We start from the raw sequence: 19,690 nt of genomic DNA, 5'->3' as shown, positions 1-19,690 counted from the left end.
CACCATGTGTGGTGTCTTCATCCTCCCATCACACCATGTGTGGTGTCTTCATCCTCCCATCACACCATGTGTGGTGCCTGATCCTTCATCCTCCCATCACACCATGTGTGGTGTCTGATCCTTCATCCTCCCCATTACACCATGTGTGGTGTCTTCATCCTTCCCATCACACCATGTGTGGTGTCTTCATCCTCCCAATCACACCATGTGTGGTGTCTGATCCTTCATCCCCCCATCACACCATGTGTGGTGCCTGAACCTTCATCCTCCCAATCACACCATGTGTGGTGTCTGATCCTTCATCCCCCCATCACACCATGTGTGGTGCCTGAACCTTCATCCTCCCATCACACCATGTGTGGTGTCTGATCCTTCATCCCCCCATCACACCATGTGTGGTGCCTGAACCTTCATCCTCCCAATCACACCATGTGTGGTGTCTGATCCTTCATCCCCCCATCACACCATGTGTGGTGCCTGAACCTTCATCCTCCCAATCACACCATGTGTGGTGTCTGATCCTTCATCCCCCCATCACACCATGTGTGGTGCCTGAACCTTCATCCTCCCAATCACACCATGTGTGGTGTCTGATCCTTCATCCTCCCCATTACACCATGTGTGGTGTCTTCATCCTCCCCGTCACACCATGTGTGGTGTCTTCATCCTCCCCATCACACCATGTGTGGTGTCTGATCCTTCATCCCCCCATTACACCATGTGTGGTGTCTGATCCTTCATCCTCCCATCACACCATGTGTGGTGTCTGATCCTTCATCCCCCCATCACACCATGTGTGGTGCCTGAACCTTCATCCTCCCCATCACACCATGTGTGGTGTCTTCATCCTCCCATCACACCATGTGTGGTGTCTGATCCTTCATCCCCCCATCACACCATGTGTGGTGCCTGAACCTTCATCCTCCCAATCACACCATGTGTGGTGTCTTCATCCTCCCATCACACCATGTGTGGTGTCTTCATCCTCCCATCACACCATGTGTGGTGTCTTAATCCTCCCATCACACCATGTGTGGTGTCTGAACCTTCATCCTCCCATCACACCATGTGTGGTGTCTTCATCCTCCCATCACACCATGTGTGGTGCCTGAACCTTCATCCTCCCAATCACACCATGTGTGGTGTCTTCATCCTCCCATCACACCATGTGTGGTGTCTGATCCTTCATCCCCCCATCACACCATGTGTGGTGCCTGAACCTTCATCCTCCCCATCACACCATGTGTGGTGTCTTCATCCTCCCATCACACCATGTGTGGTGTCTGATCCTTCATCCCCCCATCACACCATGTGTGGTGCCTGAACCTTCATCCTCCCAATCACACCATGTGTGGTGTCTTCATCCTCCCATCACACCATGTGTGGTGTCTTCATCCTCCCATCACACCATGTGTGGTGTCTTAATCCTCCCATCACACCATGTGTGGTGTCTGAACCTTCATCCTCCCATCACACCATGTGTGGTGTCTTCATCCTCCCATCACACCATGTGTGGTGTCTTCATCCTTCCCATCACACCATGTGTGGTGCCTGATCCTTCATCCTCCCATCACACCATGTGTGGTGCCTGATCCTTCATCCTCCCATCACACCATGTGTGGTGTCTGAACCTTCATCCTCCCATCACACCATGTGTGGTGTCTTCATCCTCCCATCACACCATGTGTGGTGTCTTCATCCTCCCATCACACCATGTGTGGTGCCTGATCCTTCATCCTCCCATCACACCATGTGTGGTGTCTGATCCTTCATCCTCCCCATTACACCATGTGTGGTGTCTTCATCCTTCCCATCACACCATGTGTGGTGTCTTCATCCTCCCATCACACCATGTGTGGTGTCTGATCCTTCATCCTCCCATCACACCATGTGTGGTGTCTGATCCTTCATCCTCCCCATTACACCATGTGTGGTGTCTTCATCCTTCCCATCACACCATGTGTGGTGTCTTCATCCTCCCATCACACCATGTGTGGTGTCTGATCCTTCATCCTCCCATCACACCATGTGTGGTGTCTGATCCTTCATCCTCCCATCACACCATGTGTGGTGTCTTCATCCTCCCATCACACCATGTGTGGTGTCTTCATCCTCCCATCACACCATGTGTGGTGTCTGATCCTTCATCCTCCCATCACACCATGTGTGGTGTCTTCATCCTCCCATCACACCATGTGTGGTGCCTGATCCTTCCCCTCTTTTTTTGTCATGTGGGGTGAGAGTAATCATTAGGCCTATTTAAAAAAAGGAAATTAATAGTCACAATAACATGAATGATAAATAATCTTTTTCATTTTGAGTATTTGATTAATTAAGTAAATTTTAGATGTTACAACCATCCCTGGCATGTGTTACAACTGTCCTTGTACCCAGGGACGGTTGTAACATTGGAGTGACTGTATTTAAATCAATTTTGCAACCTGTACATATTTCATAAACCCACTTATATACATTGTTTCAGTAGTTGAAAGTTGCAAGTTGGCTATTCCAGTGTAAATGGTTCTTGATTTATTGGAAAAATCACAAAAAGTGTTACAACTGTCCCTGGTCTCCCCTACATTATTCTTATAAAGGTTAGTACCTGTACATTAATTCTATGGATGGATTTTCTGTTAATGTAATCACCTTCATGTTTTAATGGTGCTGTAATAGGTAGCATATGTGGGTTCCATCAATCACTCTAGGAAATCCTTAAAATGTAAATGGAATGAAGTTCGTTATAGGCTATATTGCTTCTCCTTTGCTTAATTTCTTTATTGTCCGTGTGAATTAAAGACAAACCTACGATGCTGTAGAATTCCTCTTTGATGTCCATAATGCCCAGGAAACACAACAAAACTGGGCTGTGACGGTGGGTGCGGCGTGAAGGACGAGACACAAAATATATATAATAGGATGGGGTACATGTAACTTTGTTATCAAAGCCGTCTTGACAGGTTTATTGCCCCCCAATAAAACTTTATGACCCCAATAAATTTTTATGACCCCTCCCCCTTATCGTGTTCTGTACATTGTGGTCATGGCATCTAATAGTAATTGTTTTTTTATCAGGAGTCCCTAAATGCTCCTCTTTGAAGTAATATGTGTGTGTGTGTGCCAGGTACACAGATTGCCCCCCCCCATTGTCATTTTGAAGTATAAGTTGTGTGACCCTGGCCCAACCTGAGAGTGCCTCTAATTTAAATTAGTTGATTTTTATCAGAAACATATGGCTGTAGAGAGTCGTTTGATCAGGACCATCGTGAGACCCCTTTATCTAAATTAGTTTAGATAGTGTCTTCCATGGAAAATATTTTAGAGAAATAAAAAGTTTAATTACCTTAAAATATTTACAGCCTAAAAAGTCCTGTGGTTCATAGCTGATATGGGTGTAGAGAGTCGTTTGATCAGGACCATCGTGAGACCCCTTTATCTAAATTAGTTTAAATGTTCTGAGCCATCTAACGCAATTACCGTTGCAATCACCTGTCTGCATCAACTTCACACAGATAGTGTCTTCCATGGAAAATAAATATATTTTAGATAAGTAAAAGTTAAATTGTCTTAAAATATTTACAACCTAGAAAAGTCTCGTGGATCGGCAGTTATCTCAATCAACTGGTTCGTACCGGTTATGTACAGATTTGATCTAGATTTTGTCTACTGGACTCGGCCTGATGGGCGTATTGCCGGATTTGTGTTCGACCCCCCCCCCCCCCCCCCCCCCCCCTTCTCACTATAACATCCCACTTCTCACTAAAACATCTCCGGGCGATCTATTGTGAACTCGTGCGGATCAAATGTTAACTTTTGACTGTAATAATCGGAATCTGTTCCGAAAATGGTGTTCCCTGCTAAAACTTTCACAATTTTTGTTAACGTTTTGTTCTCTGAAGCGCATAGCATACGAGTTATCCTGACTTTAGGTTTTAACAGTCCATTTTCTCTGATGTGTTAAAATCCCACAAGCTTAAAGAAAGTTTATTATATTACAACATTAACTAACCTGACTTTAAAAATAATTAGAACCAACTAAAATTTTACCGTCAATTGTCTTTGAAGTATAGGGTACGCGTACTAACCTTAAGCTTAAAGCTTGTGTTTTTGTCAGAGCCATGCTTCCTGACACAAGGAAAACACCCAAATGACTAGCCCTGGCTCACCTCTTACATGTCCCCGCCCTGTCCACTGATGACGTGAGCATGGTCACTGACAGTTATGAGCTTGCTAATAAACCGGCATCATAAATATTTCTTCCTAATCTTGTTTTTAACGGTTGTCTTCACATTTTATATCACAAATGACAGCAGCATTTTAAGGTCTTGTACAAGCATTCACTTTACAGCCATAGGGATATAAAACATTTGTTTTCTGCGTACAATGTACTGATGTAAACAAGTGAAAAAACTTCTGTCCATTTAGAAATGTATTTTGAAGTTGAACAAGTAAAACTAAAATCTACAACCTGTTTTTAAAGGTAATTGCAACTTTCAAGTCTTAACTTTACACCACCTCCGGCAAAATCTTTTTTAAAGTAAACATCTATTTACTCAGAATATTTTTGTTTGTTTGGCTATTTATTAAAGCACTTATGAAACTTTCATAAATATTTTATCTTCCTAAACCTTTGTTTTTGAAATTCCACATATTTGAAACATGTAAACATACTTTGCTTGCCCTACTTTCCGAATGATGCTGAAACTGCAGCCTTGACGTTGCAATTCATAGTTGTTCTATTTGACCTAACCTAAACCCAAACTTGCTGGAATTATTCATTTTACAACTGTGTAAAAACACGCCCATTATTGTGTTACATTATTAGATACAAACATTATTGTGTTACATTCATTCTCTTTTATTTTTGACTCATAAAAGTTAAACAGTACATTAATTAAAGCTTGCCCTATTATGAAGCACAGGATTATACATTTTAATATCATGTTAAAAATGTCAAACGGGTAAAAATAGGGTTTGAAGACAAATATTGTTTTTATTTCACACAAATCTGAGCTGCAAATTTTAGTTAGTTAATGACATTCTAGCTAAATTCTTACAAATTGGCCTGTCATTGAGTATAGTCTTTTCCATCAGGCGTCGGTACCGCCGTAACCCACTTTTTAGCACATTTGCTGTGAATTGAATGTCTTTTGACACAGAGGTGAATAGCACTGAAGAGCTCCTGCCAATTTAGAAGGTAAACGTACCCAAACAAGTGTGATATTAATTTATATCAACGTAACAAATTGCCATACGAGGGAAAACACATGCTAATTCTACCTGCATCTTGGTCACTGTTATCTTTTTGTTTCCATATGCTCAAGATTGGGATTTCACAGCTAAATAACTACCCTTTTTGTTGCTTTTCATGGTTTTACATAACGTCCACACGTATTAAATATATAATCAAATTTCAGAACTCTACACTCAACCTATTCGCCTATTCATGTATTTTTTATTTGGACACACGTATTGCACTCATGTATTTATTTATTTTGCAAAACTATTTCCCCTGAAATCCGCCAAAGACATCGCGGCGGCCTTCTTCGTTCGCTCACGTATAATCAACCCGTGTCTTTACTGTCAGAAATGCAGTCGATAAAAGCTGGCACAGTGATAAGTTTTATTTCACAGGATGAGCTTACACAGAAAAAACAATGCATGTATAAGCTATGGTGACTTATGATCCAAAGCGATAGCGGCAAACATTTAGCCTTTTATCTAAAAACACAAATCAGCCGGTCTGCTAATTTTGGGTGGCCGCCATCTGTGTTTCCTCACATCCCCCATTCAGTTCTGTTTAGAGAAAATACAAAGTTGATCATTCAAATTGCCAACAGTTTTAGTCACAAAACAGCGGTTGAACACAGGGCGAATTAGATTATTAAACAAGCCATGTCTCAATAACTACTTGAAATTCAAGGTTCCATTACAAACATTTGGTTACCGGCACGTTTTTATTTTATTTTATTTTTTACCCATCATTTTGTTAACGTTAGCGCAAGGTTTTTTGCACACAAATAGGCCTATATATACACGTATGTATGAATTAGTTACACATAAAGGACTTTTGTTAAGATTTTTACTGGCGTAACTAAATGTATTACATGACACATCCCAGCATCAGCCCCTCCATCAGGAAGTAGACCAATAGGGGAGGAGCATAGTAGCAGCGCTGTGATCGCACCCAAAACACATCACACATCAGTCAGCCGAGCACGGGTTTGGACGAAACTTCATGGATCTACATTGTCCGTAAGGATTTTTTCACCATAACAGAACTGCACGTACCATGATTTTGATAGCAGGAGCAAGATTCTAGTAGCAGCACAAGGTTTTTCTTTATTTTTTTCTGCAATATAGGTCACCATTGCAATTGCTCTGGCTAGTCTGAGGACATTTCAGGGCAATTTGTGAGTGAGTTCGGAGAGATGAGTGAAGTGTGTTAAGTGGTATGATCTTCTTTTGCAAAAATGTTTCAGTAAGTCAAACCAATCAAAGACACTGAATTTGCGGTAAACGTTTGCAAGCATCCCGATTATGGATACAACTTACAAACCATGAATTAGGAATGCTAAATGTTATCACAAACCAGGTAATTGGCTTATTCAACCTTTTCAAAAACCATACACACATTACCTCAACATATAATATGCATTATTTCAAGTTGTGCCAATATTCTGCAAAACATAAACAATACTATTGTTTACATTCTAATTCGTTTTACAAATTTTTTGTAAATCAACTGTTTTACAGGATCATTAGAACCTGGTGTTATGATCCATCTACAAGTAATATGTAACAAAGATGTTTTATATGCCCAAAGTGAATTATTTCTACGATTTTTCTTTTAAAATCTTCAAGGCCTGCCAAAATTGCTTTACTTCTCTTCACAAAGTCTAAACAGAGTAGAAAACCACCAGTTAGGCTGCCACAGTAAGTCTGTATTCAGACTACAGTGACTTTTTTCCAGTTAGTACCACACGTTGCAGCAATAACAGCCAGAGACCTCCTTCATCTGATAACAATTCAGTGTTTTCATGCACTTCCAGGTTGCTTCTGTTTAGAAACAATGCAAAGTTGAACATTCAAAGTGCCAATAGTTTTTATCATAAAATAGCTACAGAAGCTGGGCCGGATTTCCTTATGAAATAAGATGTGTTTAAATGAAGTACTACAGAAATTGAGATTCCTTTAGAAACTTTTGGCTACAGGCATGTGCTCTTTACCCCATCCACACTTTTTGGTGAGGATTGCTTGTTTTTGCATACAACTCAATCAATGTATGATTCAGATTTGAAACTCAGAGACTGAATTTGTGGTAAACTTTTGCATGCATGCCACGTATGGATATTGCCAACAACCATTGCATTAGGAATGTAACATTTTACAGAAAACCAGAAAATTGGCTTCTTCATCCTTTTCAAAACCATGCACACATTACTTCCAACATATAATATGAATTTCATGTTGTGTCATTATTCTGCAAAACATTATTATTAGTTACATACTATTTCACTCTACTAAATTTCTGCAAATCAACTTTTTAAAATTTATTTATTTAATTTTTCAGCATAATTTGTACTCAGACGGGTCATCTGACAGTAAATGTAATAATGGTGTTATATATGACAAAGTGAACAATAAAAATAGTTTTCCTTTAAATCTTCTATGCCTACCAGTCATTACATGTGTATTCACAATGTCTAAACCAATTAGAAATCCACCAGATTAACGAACTAAGTGTTCTTATGCGCCCACAGCGATTCTGTTTTGTAATCACGCTAGTGACTTCCTCAGTCAGTACAACACAATGCAGTAATCACAACCAAACTCCATTTTTTCCTCGCAGTAAAGAACTTTAACAAGTCCTCCTAACCTTTTTTTCTTTCTTTTCTGGTTCAGCGTGATAGATAAGATTGAAGAACTAGAATAAATCCAAGACTGAATAAATCCAAAACACTAGAGGTTAAGAAATCCAAATGGTCATACAATGAACAGCTAATCACACATCTCCATAGCTGAAGTATCGGGCCGTTTGTGAAAAAAGAAAAAAAAAAAAAAATATATATATATATATATATGGGCACTTAGTTGAACATTATGATCAATTTAGTGTAAATGATTATCACTGTGTCCACAAATACGTTTCCATATACACAGTTTCTAGAATTAAGGTTATTTTACTTCAAAGGTGAAATCTTTATTACATCCGACTACTAGGCAAAGCATGCCATTGTCTCAGAATCGGCATATACGGGCAACATCTCAACTGTTTGCTGTAAAACCCCCATCTCCAAGTGTTAATACCACCTGTGAGGAAGGAATGAGCACCCCCCCCCCCCACCCCCTCCCATTCCACTTTAACCAGCCATTTATTATCAGGGGTTTGTTAATTCAGACCAACCAGGGAGGACTGACTACATGCGGCAGGAGGTGTTTCATGCGGTAGTCATGGCTGAGGAGCCCAAATCTATCTTAACAACATCATGTGATCAGTCAAAACTTAACTTGCTCTGACAGAAAATGGGGCTCTCTTTTGAGACTGACTTCAACATGGCAGAATTTTAGGTGTAACACACACACACACACACACACACACACACACACACATACACACACACAACCATGCTGATATGTAGAAAACTCAGCCAGGGACATTTTTTAAGAACTTCAGAGGTTAATTTGTTGCATTTAGAGTACATAAAAGAAAGTACAGATAAAAGAACATTATGCAGATCTTTAGATTGATTATTAGTGTATCACCCGGTCCTCCCCCGGTGGTGACGATCCACTACTTAAGAAAAACCTCATAAGTAGAGACATGATTACACACAAGCAATAAAATTGTCATGTGGTTAAAAATGATAACAAACCAAAAGTCAGCTCAATTATCACTTAGCAGTGCTTCATTCTTATTGTCATAATGTTTTCTCTTTTTTGACATAGAGGTCATCAGTGTTTTTTTTCTTTAACTATTGTATTCTTAAAAGAAAGTATCTACTCAAAAATACAACTGTCTGAAACACAAAAGTTTAACTAAAAGTTGCTTGCTTGTCTTGTGTTTCAGACAGTTGTATTTTTGAGTAGATACTTTCTATTAGAATTAGAATGTAAACAATAGTATTGTTTATGTTTTGCAGAATATTGGCACAACTTGAAATAATGCATATTATATGTTGAGGTAATGTGTGTATGGTTTTTGAAAAGGTTGAATAAGCCAATTACCTGGTTTGTGATAACATTTAGCATTCCTAATTCATGGTTTGTAAGTTGTATCCATAATCGGGATGCTTGCAAACGTTTACCGCAAATTCAGTGTCTTTGATTGGTTTGACTTACTGAAACATTTTTGCAAAAGAAGATCGTACCACTTAACACACTTCACTCATCTCTCCGAACTCACTCACAAATTGCCCTGAAATGTCCTCAGACTAGCCAGAGCAATTGCAATGGTGACCTATATTGCAGAAAAAAATAAAGAAAAACCTTGTGCTGCTACTAGAATCTTGCTCCTGCTATCAAAATCATGGTACGTGCAGTTCTGTTATGGTGAAAAAATCCTTACGGACAATGTAGATCCATGAAGTTTCGTCCAAACCCGTGCTCGGCTGACTGATGTGTGATGTGTTTTGGGTGCGATCACAGCGCTGCTACTATGCTCCTCCCCTATTGGTCTACTTCCTGATGGAGGGGCTGATGCTGGGATGTGTCATGTAATACATTTAGTTACGCCAGTAAAAATCTTAACAAAAGTCCTTTATGTGTAACTAATTCATACATACGTGTATATATAGGCCTATTTGTGTGCAAAAAACCTTGCGCTAACGTTAACAAAATGATGGGTAAAAAATAAAATAAAATAAAAACGTGCCGGTAACCAAATGTTTGTAATGGAACCTTGAATTTCAAGTAGTTATTGAGACATGGCTTGTTTAATAATCTAATTCGCCCTGTGTTCAACCGCTGTTTTGTGACTAAAACTGTTGGCAATTTGAATGATCAACTTTGTATTTTCTCTAAACAGAACTGAATGGGGGATGTGAGGAAACACAGATGGCGGCCACCCAAAATTAGCAGACCGGCTGATTTGTGTTTTTAGATAAAAGGCTAAATGTTTGCCGCTATCGCTTTGGATCATAAGTCACCATAGCTTATACATGCATTGTTTTTTCTGTGTAAGCTCATCCTGTGAAATAAAACTCATCACTGCGCCAGCTTTTATCGACTGCATTTCTGACAGTAAAGACACGGGTTGATTATACGTGAGCGAACGAAGAAGGCCGCCGCGATGTCTTTGGCGGATTTCAGGGGAAATAGTTTTGCAAAATAAATAAATACATGAGTGCAATACGTGTGTCCAAATAAAAAATACATGAATAGGCGAATAGGTTGAGTGTAGAGTTCTGAAATTTGATTATATATTTAATACGTGTGGACGTTATGTAAAACCATGAAAAGCAACAAAAAGGGTAGTTATTTAGCTGTGAAATCCCAATCTTGAGCATATGGAAACAAAAAGATAACAGTGACCAAGATGCAGGTAGAATTAGCATGTGTTTTCCCTCGTATGGCAATTTGTTACGTTGATATAAATTAATATCACACTTGTTTGGGTACGTTTACCGTCTAAATTGGCAGGAGCTCTTCAGTGCTATTCACCTCTGTGTCAAAAGACATTCAATTCACAGCAAATGTGCTAAAAAGTGGGTTACGGCGGTACCGACGCCTGATGGAAAAGACTATACTCAATGACAGGCCAATTTGTAAGAATTTAGCTAGAATGTCATTAACTAACTAAAATTTGCAGCTCAGATTTGTGTGAAATAAAAACAATATTTGTCTTCAAACCCTATTTTTACCCGTTTGACATTTTTAACATGATATTAAAATGTATAATGCTGTGCTTCATAATAGGGCAAGCTTTAATTAATGTACTGTTTAACTTTTATGAGTCAAAAATAAAAGAGAATGAATGTAACACAATAATGTTTGTATCTAATAATGTAACACAATAATGGGCGTGTTTTTACACAGTTGTAAAATGAATAATTCCAGCAAGTTTGGGTTTAGGTTAGGTCAAATAGAACAACTATGAATTGCAACGTCAAGGCTGCAGTTTCAGCATCATTCGGAAAGTAGGGCAAGCAAAGTATGTTTACATGTTTCAAATATGTGGAATTTCAAAAACAAAGGTTTAGGAAGATAAAATATTTATGAAAGTTTCATAAGTGCTTTAATAAATAGCCAAACAAACAAAAATATTCTGAGTAAATAGATGTTTACTTTAAAAAAGATTTTGCCGGAGGTGGTGTAAAGTTAAGACTTGAAAGTTGCAATTACCTTTAAAAACAGGTTGTAGATTTTAGTTTTACTTGTTCAACTTCAAAATACATTTCTAAATGGACAGAAGTTTTTTCACTTGTTTACATCAGTACATTGTACGCAGAAAACAAATGTTTTATATCCCTATGGCTGTAAAGTGAATGCTTGTACAAGACCTTAAAATGCTGCTGTCATTTGTGATATAAAATGTGAAGACAACCGTTAAAAACAAGATTAGGAAGAAATATTTATGATGCCGGTTTATTAGCAAGCTCATAACTGTCAGTGACCATGCTCACGTCATCAGTGGACAGGGCGGGGACATGTAAGAGGTGAGCCAGGGCTAGTCATTTGGGTGTTTTCCTTGTGTCAGGAAGCATGGCTCTGACAAAAACACAAGCTTTAAGCTTAAGGTTAGTACGCGTACCCTATACTTCAAAGACAATTGACGGTAAAATTTTAGTTGGTTCTAATTATTTTTAAAGTCAGGTTAGTTAATGTTGTAATATAATAAACTTTCTTTAAGCTTGTGGGATTTTAACACATCAGAGAAAATGGACTGTTAAAACCTAAAGTCAGGATAACTCGTATGCTATGCGCTTCAGAGAACAAAACGTTAACAAAAATTGTGAAAGTTTTAGCAGGGAACACCATTTTCGGAACAGATTCCGATTATTACAGTCAAAAGTTAACATTTGATCCGCACGAGTTCACAATAGATCGCCCGGAGATGTTTTAGTGAGAAGTGGGATGTTATAGTGAGAAGGGGGGGGGGGGGGGGGGGGGTCGAACACAAATCCGGCAATACGCCCATCAGGCCGAGTCCAGTAGACAAAATCTAGACCAAATCTGTACATAACCGGTACGAACCAGTTGATTGAGATAACTGCCGATCCACGAGACTTTTCTAGGTTGTAAATATTTTAAGACAATTTAACTTTTACTTATCTAAAATATATTTATTTTCCATGGAAGACACTATCTGTGTGAAGTTGATGCAGACAGGTGATTGCAACGGTAATTGCGTTAGATGGCTCAACATTTAAACTAATTTAGATAAAGGGGTCTCACGATGGTCCTGATCAAACGACTCTCTACACCCATATCAGCTATGAACCACAGGACTTTTTAGGCTGTAAATATTTTAAGGTAATTAAACTTTTTATTTCTCTAAAATATTTTCCATGGAAGACACTATCTAAACTAATTTAGATAAAGGGGTCTCACGATGGTCCTGATCAAACGACTCTCTACAGCCATATGTTTCTGATAAAAATCAACTAATTTAAATTAGAGGCACTCTCAGGTTGGGCCAGGGTCACACAACTTATACTTCAAAATGACAATGGGGGGGGGCAATCTGTGTACCTGGCACACACACACACATATTACTTCAAAGAGGAGCATTTAGGGACTCCTGATAAAAAAACAATTACTATTAGATGCCATGACCACAATGTACAGAACACGATAAGGGGGAGGGGTCATAAAAATTTATTGGGGTCATAAAGTTTTATTGGGGGGCAATAAACCTGTCAAGACGGCTTTGATAACAAAGTTACATGTACCCCATCCTATTATATATATCACAAATCCTTTGTGGCAGCAAACGTCACTTTACTTATATATATATATGTTGCGCAATAGCGCATGATAAACAGACACAAGCACACAACAACGTGTGGACATTAGACAACGACGAGCACAGGACACTGCGCGAGCGCACATTAAATAGACCATCCACATTAGCCCCACGTGATCACGAGACGATTCACAGGTGAGACTTATTAATCACACGACAAAACCCTAACCACGAATATCCACTGACGCAGACAAAGCACGTAGACAACATTGACACACGCCCAAAAGGGAGGGGCCGGGGTCCTCAACGTGACAGACGCCCCCTCCAAGGGCACTACCCATCCCGGGGTGCCAACAGGACCGAGTGCCCCGAACCCACGACGATGGGCAGATCCGACGCGCTCAGTCCTGCGTCTGGGAGGTGACTGCCCTTGGCGAAGCGTCCGCTACGAATCGCCTAGCACACCCTCCCTGGGAAGACGGGGGAAAAGACGTTAGACACACCAAACGGAACATTCACAAACACACACACAGGCACGCTTACACATAGTGGCACAAGAGGGAAAAACGGGTTAAGCACACACACGGGAAGACTGATGAACACTGGCACAGACAAACACATAACAGGCGCCAGGCTTCGCGCCAGGAGGAGAGCGAGCAGGGGAGAGAGGTCCGGAGCTGCTGGTGCTGCGTTGGGCAGTCCCCCTCCTGCCTTCGCTGCGGACTCTCCGCCCGGTGCATCGCGGCGGGCAGACGTGCCCGATGCATCGCGGCTGGCGGACTGGCCGAGCGGGCCGTGTGGGTGGTCTCCTTCGGTCTCCATTTCCTCCTCCTCCTCTTCTCCCCGGCTCCACTCCATGGACTGCTCCGGGCTGCCACCCCGGGAGCAGTCCATAGCACTGTCGCTGGCGTGAGCGGAAGAGGGCGTCCGCTTCCCTCTCACGGTCTCCGCAGACCTCTCTGAGGGGGGAGGGCTCTCTTCTTCCTCCGTAGTATAGGAGCCCTCCTCCTCCTCACCCTTCTCTGCGGTGCGAGAGGAGCACACGGGCGGAGGGAGGTAATCCTCTTCCTCCGATTCCTCCTCCGACTCCCTAGGGATGAGCGGCGACCACGTCACGCACACACAACATTTAACAACAACAAACGAGCTAGCGCACTGGTCCATAGCGTCCATTCACGCACACCCAACACAACAACCACACAACACGAAGAGCCGTGGGTCGACTACCCTGGTCACCGCCGTGCTATACACACACATCTAAGCACAGCAGGGCTCTTCAACTACATACAATAAACAAACACGAAGAGTTTTCCCAGGGCAGACAGCGTGGTGTTTTGTGAAGAATTTCGCCGTGCCACAAACACAACACAAAAGCACGGCGGAATTCTTCACATAACACCACGCAGACAAACACTTACCACGAGACATGACCACGAACGAAGGAGAAAGAAAAAGAGACTGGCGGCTTCCGAAAGGTGGCTGGTCATTCTGTGACGGGCGGGGTGAGCAACTAAAAAGGAAGCGATCACGCCAAGTCTCATGGGAAAAAGGATGGTTTAATAGAAAGTGTGCAAACCAAAAACCCGTGCAATATCTCCAAATTAAGGATATAATGACCAGCGGTCAACTGGTACAAAGACAAGACATATATAGGCAAACAAACGACCCTCAGGTGAGATGGATCATGGGCTCCGCCCACCTGAGTGACGCACACGACGTCACAAAACAACAACAACAACAGCCGCTGTGGACGGAGGCGACCGGTAGGGGGCCGCCTCACCATGACAATAGTGTTATATTAGGATCTGTAGGTCACCCACATTTACACACTGTTTGTGGTCTGATCTAGTATAGTGTTATATTAGGTTCTGTAGGTCCCACACATATACACACTGTTTGTGGTCTGAACTAGTACAGTGTTATATTAGGTTCTGTAGGTCCCACACATATACACACTCTCTGTGGTCTGAACTAGTATAGTGTTATATTAGGTTCTGTAGGTCCCACACATATACACACTCTCTGTGGTCTGAACTAGTATAGTGTTATATTAGGTTCTGTAGGTCCCACACATATACACACTCTCTGTGGTCTGAACTAGTATAGTGTTATATTAGGTTCTGTAGGTCCCACACATATACACACTGTTTGTGGTCTGAACTAGTATAGTGTTATATTAGGTTCTGTAGGTCCCACACATATACACACTGTTTGTGGTCTGAACTAGTATAGTGTTATATTAGGTTCTGTAGGTCCCACACATATACACACTCTCTGTGGTCTGAACTACTATAGTGTTATATTAGGTTCTGTAGGTCCCACACACATACACACTGTTTGTGGTCTGAACTAGTATAGTGTTATATTAGGTTCTGTAGGTCCCACACATATACACACTGTTTGTGGTCTGAACTAGTATAGTGTTATATTAGGTTCTGTAGGTCCCACACATATACACACTGTTTGTGGTCTGAACTAGTATAGTGTTATATTAGGTTCTGTAGGTCCCACACATATACACACTGTTTGTGGTCTGAACTAGTATAGTGTTATATTAAGTTCTGTAGGTCCCACATATATACACACTCACATCCAGCCCCTCCCTCCTCCCTGGTCCCGCCTAGTTTCCCTGTCCCCATGGTCTCTCCCCCTGTCTGCCACACCCCTGCCATCATTGTCCCCACCTGCGTCTCGTTTCACCGTCTTGTTTTCTGTGTATATAATCCCCGTGGTGTTTCACTCCCGTGTTGGTCATTGTGTGTGTATGTTTCGTGAGTACTCCTTGCCCTCGCTCTGCTTTGCCTAAACCCTTACGTGTTTTTTCTGTCCGTTAGTGTCCTAGTTGTATACTGTGTCTGCTTTTAGCTCCCTTGTTGTCTCCTTGTATTCGATAGTTTTCCCCTCTGTATCGTTGTTTAGTTGTCTTTCGGTTGTGTCTTTCATGTTATGTTGCTGTCTGCAGCCCTACGCTTTATGTTTAAGTTTGTAGCTGTTCCCGTGTGTATAACCCTGAGCCTTATGTTCGTTTAGTCCTCCTTGGTTTCTAATTCTGTCGTACGGTGATGCATTTGTGGTCTTCGTAATAAGTCAAGAGTAGTTCTGTCGTTTTGTGGTTCTGTTTTGCCGTCTTGTTGTTTGATGTTTTCTGTTATGTAAATTCTCGTGTGCCTTGTAGTTTTGTCAGTCTAGTCTGTTTCTTGTTGTCTTTAATAAATTTCCTAAAACTTGCATTTGCGTCACGCCTGTCCCCCTGAATCGTTACACACACTGTTTGTGGTCTGAACTAGTATAGTGTTATATTAGGTTCTGTAGGTCCCACACATATACACACTGTTTGTGGTCTGAGATCTATGTGAAGTCTTGACTAATCCTCCCAGTTCAACATGTGAAACACTACAATGTATTCATTTAATGTATTTATACAGTATGCCTCATTGTGTCTCGTTCACTGCAGAGAGAGACCAGTTACAGACCAGTAACTATAACCTGACGTTAGAGAAAGACCAGTTACAGACCAGCTACAATAAGCTGACTATAGAGAGAGACCAGTTACAGAGCAGTAACTACAACCTAACATTAGAGAGAGACCAGCTAAAGAAAGAGAGTGGCCTCCAAAGAAAGCTTTGTGAACTGGGTGAGTGAACATCCAGATTAAATCATTATCGTGCTGAATGATGATAGTATTTTCTCCCACAGTCCTTCTGCCATTACATCTGTTCCCTCTAGTTAAATCATTAATGAAGTGATTCAGCCGAGAATTCATTAGACTCTGTTGTACTGAGTGATGAAGCCAGCTTTTGTTTCAAGCATATATTATTACATATAACCTAATGTGTTATTGTCTTATTTTATAAACAGATGTCCATGTAAAAAAGGGATGGACATCATCCTGGGTTTATTTATCTGATGGAGAGGAGACTTGGAGTGACAGCAGGAAGTATTGCCAAGACCGAGGTGCAGACCTGATTATCATAAACAGCAAAGAGAAACAGGTGAGTGAGTGTGAGAGGATTCAGAGTGACTAACTGTTCTTCAGCAGTCTGTTTATAATTTGCAATCAAATGTGCAGGATTTTGTAGCTCAAACACTGGCCAACAAGCGTGCTTGGATTGGTCTGACTGATCAACAGACGGAGAATGACTGGAAATGGGTGGACGGCTCAGCATTAACCACTGTGTAAGAGAGTGTAGAGTTGAGAGTCTACATACACCACTACGAAAACTACTCATATTCAAAGTGCTAGCTAATGTATTTGATCTTGTTGTGTTATATATTGTAATTTAAACTAAACAAGAAATTTAAACTGGTTGTTTTATGTGGAAAGATATTTTGCACAGTTTGGGAAGAATCAGCTGAAGCTCTAGAATGAAAATGTAGCTGAAAACAGATCAGATGACTTTGGTTCTCTGGCTTTCAGGTTCTGGGCTTCAGGGGAGCCAAATAATGCAGGTGAGGAGGACTGTGTAGAAGTATCAGAAAGAGATGGGAAATGGAATGACCTGCCGTGCTCATTTAAAAAAAAGTGTATCTGTGAGAAACGTATTGCTTAGTGATCAGCAGTTCTGGACCCTACAGGTAAAATGAACAAACACTCACACAAAATTCACAGTGAGACTTCAGTCCTAGGAGACTTACTGTCCTGTAATGATCCAGGCCAGAGTTTACTGTACCTTCTTTTCTTGACTTAGCTTCAAATGAAAATGAATACCAGATTCATATCATTATTATTCAAATCATTCATCTCGTGGTTTCTTGGAAACATATTTAGTTCATATTTATATTCTCTTTTTTTGATGACTGAAATTAAAGTGAAAAGCATATTTTTTCTATGTATTGAAAGTTTTCCACCAGTGAGAAATATTTTACATATATTTTCTAAGCAACTTATTTGGTTGCTTTTTCTGAAAGTTAAATTTTATTTGGTCTCATGTATCAAGTTTACTCTTGTGACGCTGGTAGCACAGAATGAGAGAAAGGCCAAGGAAACTTGTCTGAAACAAAAGACAATTTTCCAGTATTTGCAAATACTGTGTTTAAAAACTCAAATTTACACATCAATAATGTGGTAGATTTTTTTATATTTCCCTGATGCTGTGCTTTATTAGTATGTGTTAATCATAATAGTCACATGATAGATGTATAAGCTAGAGTTTTTACCTATATATGTGTTAATCATATAAGTAGGACAGTGTCTGGTGTGATTTTGTAGGCCTTAGAATTGTATTGTCTTTCCCCTGGACGTCCTCGGCCCATTCCAGGAATTAGTCAAATTATGTATGATTTATGTCATGTTCATCCAATCATATGCTTTAATCACCTCATGTTCACCTCATGAACACCTTGTGTGCTTATGAACTAATATTCAGTCTGGCACAGCCGGTGTGTGCGGACACTGTGCGTCGTTCCCTGAAGCTATTTTAAGAAGCGTTTTTACCTGAGGATGGTCAGGGGCAAAACATCTTGGATTATGAGAGTACTTTTCGGGAAAGATTTCATGAAGCTAATGCTGTGGCTCACAATGTGTCCCAACAGTGTATGAAAAAGCTCTTAGATCATCCCTGCATAGTTTTAAGAGCAGTCTCAAAATATTCCTGTTTAGATCCGCTTTTATCTTAATAGTTTTATCTTATTTACTTTACTTTTTATTATCTTATTTACTTTACTTTTTTACTTTTTATTATTTTAATGTTTTTATCTATAATTTCTTTTAACATTTTCTTTTTGTCTTATCTCCTTTAATGTTTTTTTTTATTTTTACTGTAAAGCATTTTGAGTTACATGTATGTATGAAAGGTGCTATACAAATAAAGATTATTATTATTATTATTATTATTAGATGGAAAAGCCGTCTCTAGACATTTGAAAATGGGTGGTCAAGTACGGGCATTTTTGCATGAACATGTATACTCCCTGTTAGCTATGTTTTCAGGTCCATATGTTGTCAAGGAAACACTTTTTGAGATGGACTACATTATTTGTTCTCCCATTAGGAAACACAATACTTGGGTGTGTCATGTCAATATGTTAAGGCACATTCCTCATCTGAATCAGTTAATAGTCCTGAGTAGAAAGCCTGTGAGGATCAGTGAGGTGTTTGATATGGTTTAATATGGAGAATGGCAGTGCATACCTTTTCACAAACTGGTTTACTCTTTGGAGTGTTGAGTGCTTTGCATTATTAGGTTTTTATTTTAGTAGTTTTCCTCTTTTCTCTGTGTCTGCCCTTATCGAAGGATGAGTCCCGAAATTCATATCACCCCATTGACGAGTATTCAGTTGTTGTATAATGACCAAAGACCAGTGGGCTGAAGTTTTTGGGTTATGTTATTGTATATATTGTGTGGTTAGTTAACCACTGTGTTATTATTGTATCAATCACCCAGTGCTCTATTAAAATCCATTCAGTGCTACAATGCGTCCTTATTCTTTACATCCCACCACTTTGCCTGGACCAGAGCCCACAGGTGGGCATGTAACAGAAGGTCACCTGTATTTCTTAAAGTAATGAGGAGCAGTAAATCAGAGTCAGTAACTCTACCATGAGCAGAATTTGGTTCCGAGATCTCTTCCCCAGTGGTCAGTACTGTACAATATATCCAAGCATATCCTTTATTTATATATATGAGTGTGTGTATATACTGTATATATATAAATATATATATATATATATATATATATATATATATATATATATATATATATATATATATATATATTGTAACGGTGGGGTGGTACCATGACTAGGGGGCGGACGCACAGGCGCTGGAGAGCGGGACTCTAAGCTAC

At 40.2% G+C, this 19,690-nt stretch overlaps 1 protein-coding gene across 2 annotated transcripts in view; it reads left to right on the top strand.

The window, feature by feature from the left end:
* The window catches only part of LOC143524785 (uncharacterized), a 32,801-nt gene extending 13,504 nt beyond the window's left edge, over positions 1-19,297 (top strand). Inside the window, exons 3-6 of one of the 2 annotated variants that reach the window (XM_077018289.1) lie at positions 16,359-16,538; positions 16,763-16,896; positions 16,974-17,080; positions 17,322-19,297. In XM_077018289.1, the coding sequence (XP_076874404.1) occupies positions 16,359-16,538; positions 16,763-16,896; positions 16,974-17,080; positions 17,322-17,454 (554 nt within the window). In that variant the 3' untranslated portion in view covers positions 17,455-19,297. The remainder of the gene's footprint in view (positions 1-16,358; positions 16,539-16,762; positions 16,897-16,973; positions 17,081-17,321) is intronic. The other variant, XM_077018290.1, reaches the window with a different exon arrangement.
* The last annotated feature ends 393 nt before the right edge of the window (positions 19,298-19,690 follow it).

The sequence above is a fragment of the Brachyhypopomus gauderio genome, chromosome 1, assembly GCF_052324685.1.
Source record: "Brachyhypopomus gauderio isolate BG-103 chromosome 1, BGAUD_0.2, whole genome shotgun sequence".
In the NCBI taxonomy this organism is placed as follows: Eukaryota; Metazoa; Chordata; class Actinopteri; order Gymnotiformes; family Hypopomidae; genus Brachyhypopomus; species Brachyhypopomus gauderio.
Note: the sequence above shows the minus strand (reverse complement) of the source record. Positions and strands in the feature narration are given on the sequence as shown.